General features: G+C 33.5%; 1 protein-coding gene across 2 annotated transcripts in view; it reads left to right on the top strand.

Moving 5' to 3' along the window:
• Positions 1–581: 581 nt before the first annotated feature.
• The window catches only part of LOC145329988 (gamma-aminobutyric acid receptor subunit beta-like), a 113,098-nt gene continuing 99,198 nt past the window's right edge, over positions 582–14,481 (top strand). For both annotated transcript variants that reach the window (XM_080174491.1, XM_080174492.1), the window contains exons 1-2: positions 582–1,774; positions 13,873–13,911. In XM_080174491.1, the coding sequence (XP_080030617.1) occupies positions 1,263–1,774; positions 13,873–13,911 (551 nt within the window). In that variant the 5' untranslated portion in view covers positions 582–1,262. The remainder of the gene's footprint in view (positions 1,775–13,872; positions 13,912–14,481) is intronic.

Here is a 14,481-nt window from a genome sequence, read left to right on the forward strand (position 1 = left end):
TATTTGTCCAAGATCTCTAAAAATTTGATCCAAAATTTGCAGTTCTGAAAGAATATCTCAAGGGAAAGGGAAGCATGATGGGGAAGGGGGGGGGGTGGAATAGATAGATGAGAGATTGGGTGGAAGAGCCCTCAACATGGCCCAACTAAATTGGGGTTCTTGGGCCTTACACTCGGGGGCAGGGAGGAGGGGGTGAAGTTGGGGGAGAGGATGCAATGTTGTTCTGCCATCACTTACGCAAACTCCGCTATTCACAAACGACAAACAGCAAACAAATTACAGATTTTGATAAAGTGTGAACTTAAGAGAAGGACTTAAAATAGTTTGCGGTACTAATGGCATGATATTGATACAAAATTTGCAGCAGTAATGGGACACCTGCAATGTATGGGGAAATTGAGGATGGGTGTGTGTTAGAGATATAGGAGGACAGAAAGATATATTTTCTCAAAGAGAAAGAGAGAGAGAGAGTGATAGAGATAAAAGAGAGAGAGAGAGAGAGAGAGAGAGGTAGTGAGAGAGATAGAGAGTGTGTGTGGCCGGGAAGAGGGTTGGTTTCATCATAGAAAGTGAGAGAGAGGGTAGTCCTGATAATGCGGGGTTTTCAGGCCAGTTGGCTTTTCTCTCACAGGATACAACTACATGCATCTCATCACCATTCTCTATAACTTAGCTTAAGTGCTGCTGCTGGCCTAGCTTCCATGCATTTGGGCCTTTCTTGTTTACTTGCTCATACACAGAGACACTGATATGGTAATGATGTGAAACATAGAGTTGAACAATAGTTTTGTCCCAAAAGTGAATTGTTGTACTCTAAAAATCAAACATGAATATAAAACTAAAAGGCCTTTCAAAAGGCACTTTGCAACAGGACCTTCAGACCTATGGGCCATTTGCATCCGGGTCCTAGGGGAGCTAATTAGCTGTTCTGTCTTATATTTCCCGCGCTTTTTTTAGCACGAATTCTGCGCTAGTTGCGTATTTGGATTTCCCGCGTTTTTTTTTCTGGCACTTTAGATTTCCTGCGATTTCATCCTTCCTGATTTTAAACATTGAGGTTATTGAGAACATTACTAAAATCCTTATCAAGGGTGAAAATAAAATCCAGAAGTACATTTTGTAACCATAATGAGAGTTAAAAGTTAGAAAGTGAATAAAACGTACTTTTATAAATGTGATTAATTCTAAGTGAGGAAAATTGTACTATTTTCATTGTATAAATGTGAATTCACAATTTTTATCGTTGCCAAACAAAAATAAGAATGCTGCTAAGGATCGGCAGCATTTTTAGCCCGGGTTGGCAGCAATTATTACACGGCAGCAAAACTTGCACTGCCCTAAAAAGAACAATGTCAGCAACGGCAGTTATATATTGTCTGATGGTGTGCCTGCTGGCGACACAGACCAGCCGCGTAGCCGCAAGCACAGAGGACATGGATAGCGCGGCCGTCAACGTGTCCTACATCCTCAACCAGTTCATGGTCGGCTACGACAAGCGGGTGCGGCCAAACTACGGCGGCATCCCCGTCACGGTCGGAGTGTCGCTGTACATTCTGTCAATTGGCGATCTGTCCGAAAAGTTTATGGACTTTACATTTGACATGTATTTCCGCCAATTTTGGCACGACCCGCGGCTGGCGTTCGACCGGCGGCCTGGGTTGGATAAGCTGGTGGTTGGTGCTGAGTATATCAAACTTATCTGGGTCCCAGATACTTTCTTTGTGAACGAGAAGATTGCCCTGTTTCATCAAGCCACCACAGAAAATCAGTTTCTTAGGGATATATCTCTTTTGGCTTTTATATTTATATTGTGTAATTATTATTCTGATAACTAGCGAAGCAATAACAAATAATAAAAAAAGGAAAATGGTCTAAGGAGTTATTGATTGATGATTAATAACACTTTATGGATTTTTACAGTTATCCTTCAAAAGCTCGGAATCAAGTACCATTACCGACGGACAGACATGGCATATCCTAGTTTTGGATTAGACGAACTATGTGTGTTAAAAAGCTTTTTTCGGTGTATTCAGATAATACAATTCTATACATTAAATTTGTAATATTTTTAAAAGCGAAGCTTTTCTATAATTAGGGTCGGTCCGTCCGTCCGTACGTCCGTCCGTCCGTCCGTACGTCCGTACGTCCGTAACGGATAGCTTTTTTCGTTAATTTAGACATGTTAGAATTGTCCTATCGATTTCAAATTTTGCATGGTGATTCCTTTAGAAGTTAGGTACGATTTAGAAAGCGTAGCAACTCTAGAATCATTACCAAAATGTCCGTACGTCCATTTTTAACATATTGATTTTTTTACTTTTTTAAATAGCTTTTTTCGTTAATTAAGGCATGTTAGAATTGTCCTATCGATTTCAAATTTTGCATGGTGATTCCTGTAATAGTTAGGTACGAGTTAGAAAGCGTAGCAACTCTATAATCATTACCAGAATGTCCGTACGTCCATTTTAAACATGTTGATTTTTTTACATTTCTAACAACAAATTTGTATGTGACCTAATTACCCGATTGGTCTGATTTTTGGTATACTGATTCCTGGGACAACAAAGTACAATTTTATAAGCGAAGCAACTCTATAATCAAGTCCTAAAAATGTAAGTATGTCCATAAACATTATCCTGTATCAAGCAGTTTTTCAACAAATTTACTTACAATTTTGCTTTGACTCTTATACATTCGCATTCTGATTATTCAGTTCTGACATTATACAAGTGTTAATGTCCGTTTGTCCTACCGTTTCAGAGCTTCGCTTTTATGGATGTTGTCATCCTTGTTTTTTATTGTTTTTCCGTTACCATCTAGTTAACTATGAAACTGATTGAAATGGTTTAAAGCTATTTTCTTTACCTTCCCGCTCTTCAGAGCCTATAGCCGCTAGTTATTACTTTTTTTGTAGCATGATTATTCATTGTTACGTAAAATCATAGAATTGCCGTTTTGTTAAGAATAACATTTAAATGAATAAGGTTTGAATTGTATCAGAAGATTATTTCATTCACAAATTTGAATATAGTTATATTCATGTATAAATGAGCATCGTGAAATTTTTTTATTCTTATTATTTGGTATTATGCTTAAAATGTAAATAGACATCATAAACTAGAAAAAAATTTATATTTCAAAATCGAATTAATAAGATAATTCAATTATGTTGAAATTTGCTATTAAAATGACAACATGTTTAAAATAAATTTATAATTATAGAGTTGAAACGCTTACAAAATTAATGCACAGTTTAAAATAGACAAGCCGATTCTAACATGCCTACTAACTGTAAATACACATTCTGCATGTATAAAAGATTCGCATAAAAAAAAACAGTAAGTAATTACTAAACATTTCCTTTATTTGTTTTGTGCTGAAAAAAAAAGTTTGATGAGGATTTTACAAACTTTCTCTCTCTGTATCTATTTAATTGGTCCATGGATTAGGGACCGGCATTCTATCAGATAATAATACTATTTTATAAAGTACTTGCGACTGCGCCCCTAGCCTCTAGGGGCTTTGCCCCAAGAGGTGATCAAAAAAAAAAATTAAGGTGAAATTCGTAAAAGGACCAAGGAAATCTTCTGCAAAAAAAAAAAATTGGGGGGGGGGATTTTTTGTTTTTGGGGGGGTTGGGGTTGTCCCACCCCCCAAGAAAATAGCCTAAAACCACCACAGGACCAGTAGGTATATACCCTGAAGAGTAGAATCCAATCGGTTCAGTGGTTACCGAGATCTTAAGCTTCAGACGGACGGACGGACGGACAGATCATTCTACTTTGTATTATAGATTAATATTTTTGTCTGTAGCGAAGAATCTCGCTAACGGCTTAACATATATGGTTCTCCTTTACAGTGAAGCAATTTAAAGGTCCAGGGATGTTTTTTTACTGAGTTTTTTTTTTGTTTTTTTTTGGGGGGGGGTACTTCCACCCTACAAAGAGAAACTCACAACTTTAAAAAATTCTCAGTTATTAAATTAGAACTTTAAGTGTTGACTTTCCATCATACCCATATTCTTCAAGTGCCCCCAGAGGAATTTAGGGACGTAAATTGTTAAATGACAGAGCTAATTATGTCATTAACAAGCGAAAAAATAACTAACATGAAAGTCTTTTGAGTAATATTAATTTTTTTGTTGAATAAGTTTAACGTAAATAAGTTTGTTTAAAATAAGAATAGTTAGTATAATAATTAAACACAGTAGTTTTTGTTTATTGGCAGATTTTAAAAGATTAGAAAATTTGCATAACATTTACAAAAAATAAATTTTTTTGTGATTTTTACATACTAAAAAAATACCTACCAAAAAATTAGTTACGCTAATGATATACATATTTTTTTAGTATGGCTGTTAACTGATTAAAATCCATTGAATTAGAACCGGTTCTCAGCCATATTGAAAAATCAAGTATATCATCTTATAAGAGACTATTTTCTCAATTATTAGAATAAAAATCATAAAATTAATATCAATTTTTCTTATCTTTGTTTCTATTCTTGAATTGGTTGAATCTTGTTTTATAAATCTCTTTTATCTTTTTAGTAGCGCAGCTGATCTATAATTTCATCTGTACGTCAATTAAGTTTAAGAGCGAAAACGACGTTCTCAGCTGCTATTTAGGCCTGCATAGGCCTGAAATTTTGTGAAACAATTCTTCTAAATGATGTAATTTCAGTCTGTAACTCAGTCTGTTTTGATTCGTATGTCGGCAATGCTCTTTCCAGTTTGGCTTCGAAACCGATTAGTATCTATTAGATTAGAACCAGTTCTTAGCCATACAAAATATGATGTATAGCCTGTTTTATAATGATATATTCATTCTCGTTTATTCTTGAAGTAACATTTATTTTAGATCTAAACTTTAGGTTTTTAAAGTTAGTTTGAAATTTAAACAAGAATAAAAAATTCCATTAAAGTGAAGCCCAACAAAAAACAGTCGGGCAGATATTGATTATTATGTTGTAGGAGAAATATGATATCATTAATAAGCATAATAGTATATTAAAACCTAAATAAATGTTTTAATGTTTAAGATTCCTTAGCTGTGGACTGGACGTTCTCACATTTAAGGATATAATTATAGAGATGCCTTTCTCATAATACCGTGTCTTATCGTCAATTTAAACAAACTTGTCAATTTTAAAATTAAAGATTTTGGTATAAAAAATCAATATGTTTGAAATGGACGAACAGAACTACTACCTTCTGATAATATTTTTAATAGCAAAAGGATTGCGACGAACCCCAAATTGTCCCACTTTGAGAAAGACGATTATTCCAGTGACGTCATATACGTTTAGGGAAGGGGGGAAGAAAATATCTTCCCTTTTCTCCCATCTCTTTTGAAGAGATTTTCTTCCCCCCTTCCCTTTTTCTTTCCCGAAACGTATATGACGTCACTGGAATCGTCTTTCTCAAAGTGGGACAGTTTGGGGTTCGTCAAGGATTGTACTTCAAATAGTCTTTAGAAATACGTAAAACTTATATCAAAACCACAATAATTCATGTATCTAACTGATATCTATATAAAAATATATTTTCAACATTTGAAGTTTAAAAATTTAAAAATATTTACACTCAACATAACATATTTTGGTTTAATCCTTGGAATTTACGAGTGGACCATAGGTGACCCTCCCCCTGTTTTCTTTAAGAAAAATATGTTTCTTGCCCCAGTGGGTAACTTAAACACTACAGATCCTTATTTCTGTAATGTATTACCCCTAAGGAGCCCCTGAAAACAAAAACATCAAAATTCATTGTTTTAACCTTAAAAGTTGAAGCAGCTTTTAGTATCGCTAAGAAAATTGGACAAATATTTCAACGCGTAGCAAAACTGACCCAATTGACGTCATGTTAGGGGAGAATATGACATCAATCGGCATAGTGCGGCCAAACGGCGTTGGAACATTTGTTCTCTTTTTTTTAGAGACACTATAAGCTGCTTCTTAAATGTCAGTTAGAACTTAACTCTTTACCTAAAAAAAATCTTTACCTTTTCATAACCCAACATAAGCATCAAAATACCTTTATTTCAATCCTACAAGTATATTAGTTGTCCACTGTTAAAGTGAATTGCCCATATTTTTATTCAAAATTCTATATTGGTTCAAATCTTGAATGGATTGTCGAATAGTAAAATAGTATTATATTATATTTATAGCCAAAATTTTAATGCGTCCGATTGTTGTCGAGGTGTTTTTAAGCTAAAACCAAAAGCCATTTCTGGGTATACGGACAATGCATACAATATAGAGTAAAGTTCTTACTTTTATCAATTTTATCATATCCTAAATACTACATAGCATTTTTTCTATCCTTTCAAATATACCTATCCTATATTTAAGTTCTTTTTATCTGAAGCTCTTCTATATATTTAGCGTATGTCTGCCCTCTACGAACGACCGGCTGATTAACTTTGATCGAAGATTTTAATATGTTTAAATTGACCTATCAAATGAAAAAGTTTCACCGGTTTTAACATAATCTTACTTGTTTCTTTGAAAGACTGAAATAAAACATTTAAATGCAATTTGAAAAATGTAAATATTTAATGTTTTTTAGTGCTTTTAAAGTTTTTTTCTTCATGTTTTAAAGATTTATTTTTATTTGAAAAGAAAATTTAATACCAAAATTTTTGGATCAAGTTCAGAGGTGGATTCTTAAAAAAAGATTTGCCCCACTAATCGATTAGTGGGGCAAAATTGTTTTCGTGAAAAATCCACCAAAATCACATTAAAAATCTACAAAAATTTAAAAAAATCATAGAAGGGTTATAAACATAAGATTTTATTTAATTTTTGTAGTTTTTTAATGTGAATTTGGTAGATTTTTCCTAAAAACAATTTTGCCCCACTAAGCGATTGGTGGGGCAAATTTTTTTAAGAATCCACCTCAGTTCACGTTAAAATGTTCCTGGTAACGATTATCTAAAAAAATCTATGAACTTTATAGACTGGAAACGGCGAAGCGGTAGGACTACAAATAATCCGAAATATTTATTACTCAAAACTGCACGATTACCACGAAGTCCACATAAACGCGCTAAAAACACTAGCGTTTATTCTCCAGTGAAGCTTTCACTATTCATTATTGGATCTTGGCTATTCCACAGGGGCGTCCAAGCTTTTTATTTGGGGGGGGGGGTAAATCTTTTTTTTTGGGGGGGGGGGGGTAAAATGGCGCGCGAAGCGCGCCGCAAATTTTTTTACCCCCCCCAAAATTTTTACCCCGGGGGTAAAATTTGCTTGGGGGGGGGGGGGGGTAATTACCCCCCTGAAACCTGTTGGCAGGGGTAAATTTAGTTTACCCCCCCCAAAATTTACCCCCGGGGTAAAATTTTTGGGGGGTGTAATTCAAATTTTATTAAATATATAGTATTAAAAATGCGCGCGAAGCGCGCAAAATTTTTTTTTATTTTGGGGGGGGGTATTTACCCCCCCAAAATTGTTTGGGGGGGTAAATACCCCCTCCTAAATGGTTGGGGGTAAATTTTAAATGGGGGGAGTAAAATGAAAAAAATTTTTTTTTGGGGGGGGTAATCGCCCCATTACCCCCCCCCTTGGACGCCTATGATTCCAGATTATTTATATGCCTTCTTATGCCGCTTAACACGGTGCGCGTGCATGACATGTACGTTAAGCCGTTTGGCAGCTAGCATCCTTTAAATTTAATAGATTTTTGTAGATAATCTTTACGAAGAAAATTTTAAAGTGAACTGCTCTAGTTCTAAATTTTTATATCTAACCTCTTGAGGTATGGATTATTGGACTGTAAAATATATTGCTTCCCAAAGTTTTATAAATATGATCTCTCATTTGATAGCTATAAGACTTTTATTAAATCTTCAGTGTTTTAACTTTTCCACCAATAATTTTACAAATAAGACACTCGATCTACTTTATAACTTACTTTGTTCGCCTGTCTAATTGTATGTTCTTGATTTTAAATTTGGTTCCATTCTTCGCTATTTATGGATGTTGTCATTCTGGCTTGTTAAAAGTGAAGCTTTTCTATAATTAAGGTCGGTCCGTCCGTCCGTTCGTAACGGATAGATTTTTTTTGTTAATTTAGGCATGTTAGAATTGTCCTATCGATATCAAACTTTGCATGGTGATTCCTTTAGTAGTTAGGTACGATTTAGAAAGCGTAGCAACTATATAATCTTTACCAGAATGTCCGTACGTCCATTTCAAACATGTCAATTTTTTTACTTTTTAACAACAAATTTTTATGTTATCTAATCATCCGATTGATCTGATTTTTGGTATATTGATTACTGGGACAATAAAGTATAATGTTATAAGCAAAGCAACTCTATAATAAAGTTTAAATGTGTAAGTATGTCCATAAACATTAGCCTGTATCAAGCAGTTTTTCAACAAATTTACTTACAATTTTGATTCGATCCTTAAACATTTGTATTCTGATTATTCAGTTTTGAAAGTATACAAGTGTTAATGTCCGTTTGTCCAACCGTTTCAGTGCTTCGCTTTTATGGATGTTGTCATCCTGGCTTGTTTAAAAGTAACTTTTAAGGTTGTACTTTCATGTAATGATGTAAGGCTTGAGATTAGGCTAAGGCAATTTTGTTTACTTTTTACAAGCCGAGTTTTGGAGGTGTTATTGTAAATTCGAAGAGTTTTATGCCTGCCCAAAATTTTAAAAAATACTTCCTATGGTAGGGGGGTGATTCGACCCTCCGCTTTATATTTTATTCTTATTAAGTTTTTAAAATGGAGGATTAATTGTTTTTAGGAAAATAATATCATTGGTTGACGAGATATTGTATATAGACAAACATATTGTTACTTTTATATTTACTAGCGGCTACGCCCCTAGAGGCCTCTAGTGGCACTTTAAATGTTTTTGTTTGTTAAAGTTAATTTTTATGACGATAACTCTTTATTTGACGTTGAAGTCTCCCCTAAATTTTTTAAAATTTCGATTTTTTTGTCATTTCTCTTGGGAGGGTGGTGGGACCCTCCCCCAAAATAGTTATAAACCTTCCCGGGACTTATGAGAAGCTACCCTGTTAAGGAGAACCCGATCGTTTCAGCGGTTAGCGAGATCCTTCGGTACAGACACACACACAGATACACACACAGATACACACACAGACATCCTGTTACTTTAGTATAAGGATAAATAAAAAATATTTGATAATATTCTTTAAAAAATATTCCAAAATGGGGGAAAATAGGACACAATAAAAACTCTCCCGAATTTGTATTAATTTTGAGAAACACGACTCCAGTGACGTCATATTTTTCTTTCCCGAAAAAGGGAAGGGGGGAAGAAAATCTCTTTAAAAGAGATGGGGAAAACCCCCTTTTCTCCCATATCTTTTTTCTTCCCCCCTTCCCTTTTTTCCTTTCCCCCTTCCCTTTTTCGGGAAAGAAAAATATGACGTAACTGGAGTCGTGTTCCTCAAAATTAATACAAATTCGGGACAGTTTTTATTGTGTCGAAAATAGACCCACCCTACTTGACATTAAGAAAAATATTGATTAAGAATAATAAGTCTCTCTACCTGCAATACAAGGACAAATATGTAGCGCAGCAATAATATCTTTTTACATAATAAATTTAAATATTTTTACAGTAGCTTTTAATAGGTTATTTAAGTTAAGTTAAATTTTAATGATTGCCCCGCAGGTTTAGGAAATTAGCTCCGCAGTGGCTGGAGCCTCCCGCAGTGGCTAGAAATAGGAGAAAAGCTACTGTGAAAATAAGACGAAATCTGCTACTTCTTTTTTTTCTTCCATAATCCACAAGTTTGTTTAATTTTTTCTAGTCTTTAATCTTCTATGATGTCTTAGTCCGATAAAGAAACAGACAGACTGAATAAATTAGAGAATAGTTATTCAAATATAATTTCTGTTTTTCTGTCTGTATATTTACACAAAACCAGAACGACTACTGACTACAATGGCAACCAAAATGATGGTGTCTTATTATAAAAGGTAAATATATTAGTAAATTAAAGTGATTTTGACCAGGGTTCGGAAGCCGCGCGATAGCCGCGTGTAAGCCTCAGTGAAATCTTCATTTTATCACTATAAAATTCAGCTGGATGTATAAAACTGCTCTTTAGCAGACAATCCTTCTTTCTGAAATTTCTTTTTCTGCTCACAAGCAGGTTTAAAACTGAGGCTTATGCGCGGCTTCCGAACCCTGATTTTGACAGACAATGTCAATAAATCACTTAACATGGCCATTTCTGCTGAAAATCACATTAATTCGAATAAACTTTTAAAATTTAAAATCTTTTCCCAAACGACGTTTATGGACATACAGACATGCCTTTTTGTATAAAGTAGCTTCGCTACTAAAAAAGCCAGAAATGAATATTCATTTATGCTTATTAAGTGACATTTTTTGGTAGATCTTGCATCTTCAAGAATCTTTGCTTACTACACTTTTACATTTTTTTTTTATATATTTATCGCATTTTCATTAAAGACATGTATAATTTGATGAAAAAAGTTTAAATGTAAAGCAATTATTAACAACCAAAAAGTCTGGGATAACTAAGAATCATTGATATACACGAAGCTCGTAGTTTGATACTTTCCGCAGTTTGGCTGCTATCCTTAAAACTGATATTTACTATTATATTACGATAATAGCATTTAAGTTTATACAATACATATTTTATAATTATTTTAGCCGTCTGAAAGATCTTAACAATCAAATATTGCTTGAATACTAAGTAACATTGGCAAGGATTAAAGATGGTTTAAAGAGACATTCTAGGATTTCTTTGACACCATCTCCCCCCCCCCTCAATAAAAAACAAAAAAATCTAGTATTTTATTGCGGTCCAGAGCACATTAAAATGTAAATTACCCAGTTCTATTTCTTAAATATTTCACAAGAACTAAATTTTCACAAAATTTTCATAAATTGATGCGCTTAAAGTTAATGAGGGCCAATTTAAATTTAAATTTCTCAGCTTGAAGGGACATTCACTGAGTTTACATTTTTTTCACATTAAAGTACATGGTAATAAATGATGTACAATAATCCTATCATATAAACTAGCAGTGTGAGCCCCTAGCATCTAGAGGCTCTGATTTTAAAGTTGTATATGTCGGACAGAAAACTAGCCTAAAACTAGTGCAAAGCTTAGAATAAAAAATAAAATAGTCTAAAAACATCCGAGGACCTATGTCAATGTTTCCAAATACGGAGAACTCAATTAGTTTTGTAATTATTGAAATCTTAAGCTTCAGACAAAGAAATCCTTACTTTGTTTACTACTTTAATATACTTTTTAACATAAAAGAATCTTCAAAAAAAGCTAGCTTATTAGAAACTGTCAATAGATTTAATTGCTTTGCAACTTAAGGGGGTAGGAAAAAATAAAAGTGGTTAATAAGACTTTTATTTTTTTTAAATCGCACACTAAAGTAAATCATATATTTTAAGGAATAAAGAAACAAAACAATAAAGTAGCCCTTTAAATTTAAATTTCTCAGTTAAATGTGAGTTTTACTGGAGTAATTTGATTAATTTCATAACTGTTTCTAATGTTTTAATCTAATTATTCAGTCTTTCAGTCATAAAAAACAAGGACAACTATATTTATTAATAGCAAAGTAACAACAATTTTTATACTAAGAAAGAACAGGAAACTGTAATACAGACAGATCATTCTTAACTCCACTATGAAATTGGTGTGCTTTCTGGCTTGGGTACTTTTGAAAGGAAGATTTGACTAATAACTAATTTCTCTTATAAAGATGAGAATTACAATATCTGATAGTAGGGAAAACTTAGGAATGTAAAATCATATACTTATTATTAAAAGCAGCCTTAAAATTAAAATTCTAACATCCAATTTAAACTATTCCCAACGTAAATACTGACATTCTAAGTAAAGTATATAAATATGTAGGCATATCATATGGAGAATGCAGTAAGAAACAAATTTAACAAATCATCATGTTGAAATGAACGTACAGACTTTCTGTTAAAAGTTATACAGTTAAATATTACCTTACTGTTCTGTTCATTCGTAATTTGAATTTGACAAGACAATTTCACCATGATTAAATTAACGATAATTGCTATCCTATCCGGACGTATGGACGGAGCCTTGTTATATAAAAGATTCGCTTCTAAAAAGATCTCTGTGTAATTACCACGAAAACAATTATGTTCCCAATAAAACAATATTACAATAAACGGCCATTAGGTGGGAACAAAAGAACATAAACTGTTAACATTTGTGGTGTTATTAGATCAACATATGTCTTAATTTCATTATCAGAATAGTGTTATATGTATTGGGAGGAGGGGTAAAGGTAAAGGGGTGTTTCCTCCCTCAACCGTTGAAACCCCTGATTTAACGCCCTCAAAATAAATAAATGCATTAGGTTACCTTCCCCCCCCTCAAGGGTTTGAAATCCCTAATTGTACCCCCCTAAAAACTTTTGCAATCCCTAATTTTATCCCCCTAAAATAGGCTTAATTATCTTTGGTTATATGCTTCTAATAGATCTAATGATAAATATTTAGTTCTTTTTGTCGGGTTGATGAAGGAGGAAAAAGCCATATATCGACTTTAAGAGATGGTTTGAAAGTATAGAAGGGGGAATGCTTGGGCAGCACCCTATAATCCGTCCAAAAATATCTTGAATTACCAGCCATATATCCCTTCCTACATAAATTACTTTTAAATATTCCAAAAATGTTTATAAAATTCCACCGTGTAAAAATGTACAAAAATTTACACCAAATTGCTAAACAAGAAAAATTATGTTTAAAAAAGCGCAGCAATAATAATCTAAATAAGAAACAAAATAAATTATCAGCAGGCAAAGAAAGTAAAAAAGCCTGAAAATGCAGCATTGTACAAAATTTTTATTTTGGAAGTACGGACATACTCTAGTTATATAGCAGGTGCACTGATAAAAAAGCGCCGTCTATACTGTCAGTGTTAATGGTTTTCTTTACGTTCAACTAGAGAAACATAATGGACATTTCCGACGTAACGTTCAAGCAAATGTGCAAAAGAGCCTGTTTTATTTTTTTTAACAATATTTGACTATTTAACTAAATGTGTAACGCAGAGTAAGGTTTTAAAACCGCGTTATGGTATTCATCTGCTCAAAAACTTTGGGTACTTTTATTGAATTTTGATTGGTTGTTTCAAAACTAGTAGTGTCCAAAATTTTCCACCAATAATTTCAATCTACTGAAAGGATAGTTTAGTTCATTATTCTAAAGGGAACATATTAATTTATCTCCCATTGTCTTATCCCTTAAGATCCCTGCATAATCCATAAACGAAAACTAAACGTATTTCTGAACCTTACTTTTTAAAATTTAAAATCTAATTTTAAAATCTAAAGTTTGTGGGTTTTAGTAAACTCCTTCCATTATAAACGACAAGACTTTGTGCCTTTTAAATTACGTAGTCTCTCAGTGCGACCATGACATTTTAGCATATCAACAAAGTTAAATATCTTTAGAAAAACATTAGAGTAAAACACTAGAGGGAGACGCGGTTAAATGACTGTATGTCCCCTTCCCGAGGACACTTTGCCAACTTTCAATTGGGACTGGGTCCTTGAAAATCAACCAATAGCGTCGGGAATATTAACACAGCCAAGTTGCTACAAAAGAGCAGAAAGCAATTTGCTAGCATTGGTATTGACAATTTAAATTTTTGAAAATCAAAATTATGCGATATATTATAAATAAAAAACTTGGTGTTACTGACATGCCGATTTACTGGTAATTATATAGAGTTGCTACGCTTTCTTTAATATTCTTCGGTCCTAGACAAGGACGATTATAATATGCTTAGAAGCTTTTTATTTTTGAAAAGGAAAGCCAAGAGATTTTTTTATATATAGAATCATGCACACTGGTGATATTCTGCGAAGTATCAGGTAGCGTTTTTTTTCTTACTAGCGGCTTCGCCCCTAGCCTCTAGGGGCTTTGCCCCAAGAGGTTTGATGAAACAAATTTTTCGTACTTAAGATTTAAAAGAAAAATAAAATAAAAAATTGGGGGGGGGGGGACCCAACTGTTTTAATAATAATTTTTTTTTTTTTTTTGTGGGGGGGGGGGGGTATTTTTCATTTTTGGGGGGGTTGGGGGTGTCCCACCCCCCAAGAAAATAGTTATAAACCTTCCCGGGACCTATGAGAAGCTTCCCTGTAAAGGAGAACCCGATCGGTTCAGCGGTTAGCGAGATCCTTCGCTACAAACAAACAGACAAACAAACACACAAACAGACATCGTTCTACTTTGTATTATAGATAGCATTGCTACTCTATAGAACGTTTATGTCCTTAAAAGAAATTCTAAATTCATCTTATTTTCAATAGATTTATTACCCTTGATGGTTAATTATTCACAATCATTCGTCTAACTTACAAATAATTTTGTTTACATTTATTTATTCACTTTATATTTAATATCAAATATAAATGCCCTTTCGTACCAAAATGAACATT

Source organism: Acartia tonsa, chromosome 10 (genome assembly GCF_053477335.1).
Source record: "Acartia tonsa isolate MP-2025a chromosome 10, ASM5347733v1, whole genome shotgun sequence".
NCBI lineage: Eukaryota > Metazoa > Arthropoda > Copepoda > Calanoida > Acartiidae > Acartia > Acartia tonsa.